The 7,408-nt window shown below is 36.9% G+C and overlaps 1 protein-coding gene across 1 annotated transcript in view; it reads right to left on the reverse strand.

The window, feature by feature from the left end:
- Positions 1-873: 873 nt before the first annotated feature.
- LOC111368976 (polyadenylate-binding protein 7-like) overlaps positions 874-7,408 on the reverse strand; it is a 9,996-nt gene continuing 3,461 nt past the window's right edge. The window contains exons 5-10 of the mRNA XM_022990468.1: positions 2,839-2,945; positions 2,547-2,736; positions 2,085-2,323; positions 1,819-1,884; positions 1,298-1,459; positions 874-1,146 (exon numbers count right to left, since the gene is read on the reverse strand). Coding sequence (XP_022846236.1) covers positions 949-1,146; positions 1,298-1,459; positions 1,819-1,884; positions 2,085-2,323; positions 2,547-2,736; positions 2,839-2,945 — 962 coding nt within the window. The 3' untranslated portion in view covers positions 874-948. The remainder of the gene's footprint in view (positions 1,147-1,297; positions 1,460-1,818; positions 1,885-2,084; positions 2,324-2,546; positions 2,737-2,838; positions 2,946-7,408) is intronic.

A 7,408-nucleotide genomic window follows, 5' to 3' on the forward strand; every position in this document is an offset into this window, starting at 1 on the left:
ATAAAAAAAAATGTATAATTTGAATAAAGAAGCAATTTGACAAAAGTAATAGTGATGAGCTAAATCAATCAGTTGAAGAATTTTTCAGAGTTGAATACATTGAAGAATCTTTTAGAGTTGAATACTTCTTTTCTTATAATTAATTAAGCTCTATCTTCTCTAAAATTCGATTTGAACAATGTATACAATATGAAGAACTATTTCATTTTTTATTAAATTTATAAAGGTTAAAACGTTCAATTTTTTAAATTTGTTGAAGTTTTGTATGAATCTTGAGAAGTATCTAAATCCCAATTGGCATTCGAATATTAATGGAGATGATTTACGATTTCGAATTACATGTCTTGATGTGCTATATATTAAGTAAAGCAACGAGAGCAATTGAAATGCTACAATATTTGAAAACATTTCAAATGCTTATATTACTTACAAAATTTTGTTAATCATTTCTAATCTTATCTTCAATCAACTATATAACAAGAATGATTTAATTGATTGACTATACTATTAATTGAGAAAGAAATAATCGAACAGGTAGATTATTCAAATTTCAATAATATTCTTGCTTCTAAAATTGCAAGGCGAATAGTATTTAACTGATCGTTTGAAACATTGTCAGCTTTATTAGTTGATTATAATATATTTTTTTTGTATAATAAATATTTTATTTGTTGTTTTATTGTTAAGTTTCAAAATTAACAAGTTAACTATTGACTCCATAATGCAATTTTACATGCATACTAAAATTTTGGGGCCCAATTTATGGTGTTCGTCTCAGGCCCCGGAAATCACAGAGTTGGCACTATTTAGAAATCCCATATAAAAGAATAAATAGTCTGTAATAGTTGCAATCCCACAACAGCTAAATATCAAATAGGGTTCTAAAACTTCTGTAGTAAAAAGAATCTAATAGAAAGATTAGTCACTAACATAAAGGTATCATTTTCCTCAGCTTACTGTGACTTCAGCAGAAAAGCAATTTGGATGGTTTGCATCTTGGTTCGATAATTTGGCCTTATAGAGCCTGAGAACCTCAACAGCTTCTTCCACCTTCGCCGCTAGTGAATCTGGTGACTCCAGTAATAGAAGTAATTCTGAATTGTCCATCTCCAACAGCATTCCCGTTATCTTTGCAGCGAGATCAGGCTACAAGTAACAAAAGTTAGCATCAAATCCTGTTAGCATTCTTAAAGCATATGTAGCAACGAGTCAATAGTAGAAAAAAAATGCTGTTTTATACACAAATAGCATGAAATGAGAGGCAGGGGGAAAATGAAAAAGTAAAAAGAGAGATTACCTTGCGTTGACTGACGAGGGGATAAAGACGATCCCCAAGTATCTGTTTCTGCTGATCTGGAGTAGCTCCATCAAGCATCCTGCTTAACGTCTCTGACCCCTCATAGCCAGTTACAGCAGAAGATCCTTCATTCATAGCAAGTGAACGCCCATCTGGCACGTTCTGCAAAGCATAGCACACTCAATTTCTTCTCATCATATGATAAATTGCAGCAGGTGTGTAATTAGCAGATTGCGAATTCAACTTGTTATATTCTTGTTCTAGTTAATCAGAGGTAGACGCATTTATATTTATATTTAATGCGAGTATGATGCAAAGGAAAAACCCAATCTTCATAGGACGAGAACAATGAGTTGGGTTTTTCCTTTGCATCATACTCGCATTAAATATAAATATAAATGCGTCTACCTCTGATTAAGGACGAGAACAATGAGTTGTATCTTGGGAGTTTCTATTTTGAGGTCTAAAATTTGATGCACAGAGATTAGATCTCGATTTGAGACGTGTAGCTGACCACCAACCTGTGGAAGCGTATTACTATTCATCCTTTCCCTGTTTTGTCTATGTTGTCTTGGATTATTAGGAACCTGTGAAAAAAAGGAATTTGAAGAACACATAACCTACTTTTGAACTATAACAAGCACTAAAGATACCTATCAATGCAAGGTGTTTTGCAACAAAATGGAAAAAGCTTTTATAAGATCGAGAGAGATAGAGTAGGCTCTATTAAACTAATCAAGGAAAATAGAGATGAAATTAAAGCAGGTATAGAAGAATTTTCACATACATCAGCCCCCCATATTGGCCTCAACCCCAAAGGTTGATACATCAGAATAGGTTGAGCTGCAACTTGCGGACTGATGCCAGGAACTGGGTAGTGAAGTGTAGAATATCCACCGGGGATTACAGGTGGCTGCCCAGCTCCTCCTCCCATGAACTGGGCATATTTTAGCAGTAACCGGGCTTGTCTTTCCTCTTTCCTCTGAGCAATTCCCACATACAATGGCTTTTGATGAGACATGAATCCTGTAAAACGTACATGGGCAGATGCTTCAGAGTCTTAACTTAGTTGGAATATTGAATGTAGTCACGTAAATAAGGTAAGAGGTGACCGGTACTCTTGAATTCATCATCAACATTTTCTTGGGTCTGTAATGAGACTGAACAATGTTGATTCCCCATAATGCAACATCCACCGTGCATTTGCTTCAGTAATGAGAAAAACTTGTCAGCAAACATGTAGACTCACCATGAAAAGTGTTCACAGCTTTGTTCGCTTCCTCAGGTGTGGAGAAGCACACAAATCCAAACCCCTTGCTCATTCCTTTATCATCTCGCATAATCTTTGCAGAAGTAATTGTGCCATACTGACTAAAGCGTTCCTGTAGCTGATCATCAGTGACGTCGTCGCCAATATTCTTCACATACACATTTGAAGTCTGAAATTGAAATGTTAAGAGGTAATAAAAACTGAGATTATACGTAATAAACATGTGCATACACACACCCACAGCCTATCTGAAAGAAATGATTCCTTGTACCTGGTATTTCAAGATTTGCTCCTTCCTTTTCTCCTTTAACTGGTAACGTAACATCTGTTCACGTTCTGCTTTCTTTTGTGCCCGGGCCACATATATAACCTGTGAGCCTAATCAAAACATGCCACGTGATTGTTGGAGGAAAGATGGATTTACTAACTTGGATTGACTAAGGCTTTTAAGAGGACAACACTAATAGGAAGAAGGAAGTGAAAAAAGGGAACTCGTATTTCTCAAATTCAAGACTTTACACACTTTTTGGCTTGTTACAAAATGGAGGGCACTACCCCTTTATATAGTGTTTACAAAAAGATTCTAGTCCACACATTTTCTAGAGACACCTAGACCACATATCAAGATATTTTCCTAGAATTCTCTAAATATTCTTTATAAAACTACATATCTTACTTATATATTTATATAGATTTTTCTAGTAGATATTTATATAGATTTTTCTAGATAATGCTTCTAGAAATGCTATGCATGTTGGGCCTTTTAATTGATTTGGGCCTATAAGCGAAATTCTTAAGCCCATATTATTTAGTCCAAAAATCAAGTTTACTACTCAACATCCCCCTTAAACTTGATTTTGCTACTCCAAGTAGAGTTCTTAACTTGCGGAACACATCATGCTTGAGTGGCTTAGTGAGAATGTCGGCGATTTGCTCCTGGGAGGTTACATATTTCAGCTGCACTTCTTTCTTTGCAATGCTTTCTCTTATGAAGTGATATCTTGTATCAATGTGCTTGCTTCTATCATGGAATACTGGGTTCTTTGCCAATGCCAATGCCGATTTGTTATCAACATGGATTTCGATTGGCTATTCTTGTGATACTCCAAGCATCTTCAACAAGTTTCTAAGCCAAATAGCATGGCAGACACTTGATGTAGCTGCAATATATTCAGCTTCACATGTAGATAGTGCTATGATCGATTGCTTCTTTGAGCTCCAAATGAAAGCTGTGTCGCCCAAGTAAAACATGTACCCAGTCGTACTCTTTCTATCATTACTATCTCCGCCCCAATCGCTGTCACTATATCCAACAAGTTTGAACTCATTAGATGATGAATAGACTAAGCCATAATCAAGCGTACATTTGATATAGCGAAGAATTCTCTTTGCAGTTTTCATATGGGTCATGGTAGGTGTCTCCATATAGCGACTAATGAGCCCAACTCCAAAAAGGATATCTGGTCTTGTGCACGTCAAATATCTTAGACTTCCAACAAGACTCTTAAAAAGTGTTGGATTTACTTTTTCACCTTCATCATTCTTCGACAACTTGATTCCGCATTCGACGGGGGTGCATACGGGCTTACAGTCCTCCATATTGAATTTCTTTAGAATTTCTTTCGCATATCCTTCTTGTGAGATGAAAATGCAGTCCTCCATTTGCTTTACCTCTATCCCAAGATAGTAGGGCATGTGGCCGATATCCGTCATCTCAAATTCTTGAGCCATGACCTTCTTAAACTCAGTGATCATACTTTGATTATTTCCTGTAAATATAAGATCATCTACATACAAACAAACGAGCAAAATATCTCCTTTCTCATTTACCTTTGTATAAAGGGCATACTCGTGAGGGCATTTTGTGAAGTTATTTTCTAGAAAATACTTGTCAATTCTACTATTCCATGCCCTTGGAGCCTGTTTCAACCCATATAAAGCCTTTTTTAGTTTCAAGACTTTACCTTCATGTCCTTTTACTTTATAACCCATTGGTTGCTCCACATAGATTTCTTCTTTGAGATAACCATTTAGAAAAGCTGATTTCACGTCCATTTGAAATATCTTCCACTTATTTTGCCCTGCAAGAGAGATAATTAATCTTATGGTTTCTAAACGAGCAACAGGAGCAAATACATCTTCATGATTAATTCCCGACCGTTGGTTGTAACCTTTGGCAACCAATCTTGCTTTGTATCTTTCTACGTCTCCTTTAGCGTTCTTCTTTGCCTTGTACACCTACTTAACTCCGATTGCTCTCTTTCCTCTGGGAAGAGTTGTCAGCTCCCACGTGTCATTTTTCTCTATAGCCTTAATCTCTTCATCCATAGCATCTCTCCATCTTTTATTTTGCACCGCTTCTTCATACCCTATTGGTTCACAATCGACAAAAAGACAAAAAAGTGTGAGATCATTTTGATTTTCGGTTACCTCATATAGCTCTTGTAGGCTCCTCATCCGTGGTGTCCTTTCGCTTGAACCTTCTCCTTGTGAAGATGATGGAGAAGCATTTCCATGAGTAGGTGATAGAGGTGGACTGATAATCTCTTGCTGCTCTCCATTCTTTTGCTCTTCTTCATAAAAGAATGGTAAGTAGTCATAGTCTTCTTCTTGGACACCCCAATCCCAAGCTCCTTCTTCATCAAACTCGACATCTCTACTTATGGTGATCTTCTCATTGGTTGGATTATACAACTTGTAGCCTTTAGAACGAGAGTCATAGCCGATGAAGACATTCCTTTCACTTTTGTCATCTAACTTGGACTGTTTTTGATCTGGTACATGAGCATATACAATGCTCCCAATTACTCGTAAGTGAGAGATGTTGGGCTTTCTTCCACTCCATGCTTCTTGTGGTGTCTTATTCCACACACTTCTAGAAGGTGATCGGTTAGACGGATACACGGCGCAATTAATAGCTTCAGCCCAAAGTTCTTTGGGCAATCTCTTACTTTTGAGTATGCAGCGGGTCATGTTAAGAATGGATCTATTCTTTCTTTCTGCTACTCCATTTTGTTGTGGAGAGTATGGAACCGTCACTGGACGACGAATTCCATTCTCCTCACAATATTTCTCAAACTTTTTGGAGGTGAACTCTCCTCCTCTATCCGATCTCAAGGCTTTTATACTATATCCGCTTTCTTTTTCAACAAGAGCTTTAAACTTCTTAAAAGTTTCAAAAACTTCCAATTTTTGTTTAATAAAATAGACCCAAGTCTTTCTACTAAAATCATCAATAAAAAGAACAAAATAATTGCTCTTACCGAGAGAGCTTGGATTAATTGGCCCACAAACATCGGAGTGTACAAGTTCTAGCGGCTTCTTAGCTCTTGTAGATGCTTCTTTTGGAAAACTTTTTCTCGAATGCTTTCCAAGTAAGCATCTTTCACATAATTGATTCGCATGATTTATTGGAGGCAAACTTTTCACCATTTTCTTCTTACTTAACAACTTTAAACCTCCAAAATTAAGATGCCCAAATCTCAAGTGTCAAAGCCAAGATGAATCTTTAAAACAAGCTTTTAAGCATTTAGCGACATCATTTTGAACGCTTAACGCAAACATTCTATTTCTTGTCATAGGGTCTTTGGCAATCAAATTTTCTCTTTGATCTCTTATTGAAAGACTATGATCCTTCAAATGAATATCATAGCCCTTCTCTAAGAGTTATCCCAAACTTAAAATGTTATTCTTCATAGTGGGCACATAATAGACATTTGAGATAAACTGATGCATACCATTTTTTAAGCGGATCAAGATTTCACCTTTTCCTTTCACTGGGATCTTGGATTCATCTCCAAAGGTAATGTTACCGCTTACTGATTCATCAAACTCCACAAACATGTTTTTTCTTCCACACATATGGTTGCTTGCTCCTGTATCCAAATACCAAGTATTCTTTTCTCTGCCCTCTTCACCTTTGTAAGCCAATAGTAGTGCAGGATCTACTTTACTTTCCTGACAAGCGTAGTTGGCTTTCTCCTCAACTTGGTTAGTAATATTTCTACATTCTGAAGCATAATGACCAAGTTTTTGACAATTGTAACATTTAATTTGAGATTTGTCATACCTTGGTCCTTCATTTTTCCTCGTACATTTTTCTCTTCCGCGACCTCTAGTAGAAAACGAACTTTGTCTTCTTTCCTCCTTGTAGAATGCAATTCTTCCTCGATCTTGGCCTCGTCCTCTTCCTCTTTGGCTTCTTCTACTATTGAACCTTCCTTCACCCTCGTTCAAAGTGAGCTTTGTTTGAAGAGCTTGCTCTAATGACTCTTTTTTCACTTTCTTCCTTAGTCTTTCCTCATGGGCTTGTAAAGATCCCATGAGTTGATCGACACTCATACTATCTAGATCTTTAGATTCCTCAATAGCTACAACTATGTAGTCAAATTTAGAATCTAAAGACCTAAGTATCTTCTCAATTACTCGAGTGTCGTTCAACTTTTCTCCATTCCTTTTTAATTGATTCACAATAGCTAATACTCTAGAGAAGTAATCAGAAATTGATTCCGATTCTTTCATATGTAAAGCTTCAAACTCACCTCGAAGTGTTTGAAGTCGAACCTTTTTCACCTTCTCAACTCCTTTGTGGGAGTTTTGCAAGATCTCCCATACTTCCTTACTTGTAGTAGCACAAGCTACTTTCTCGAACATGCCTTCATCTAAGGCTTGATAGATAAGGGTGAGCATCTTCTTGTCCTTCTTCCTTGCATCTTTCAAACTATCCCTTTGTGCTTGGGATAGAGCAACCTCATCTTGTGGCTCCGTGTAGCCTTTCTCTACAATCTCCCATGCATCTTGCGACCCGAGCAATGCTTTCATCCTTATACTCCAATTGTCGT

The sequence above is a fragment of the Olea europaea genome, chromosome 20 (assembly GCF_002742605.1).
Source record: "Olea europaea var. sylvestris chromosome 20, O_europaea_v1, whole genome shotgun sequence".
Lineage (NCBI taxonomy): Eukaryota > Viridiplantae > Streptophyta > Magnoliopsida > Lamiales > Oleaceae > Olea > Olea europaea.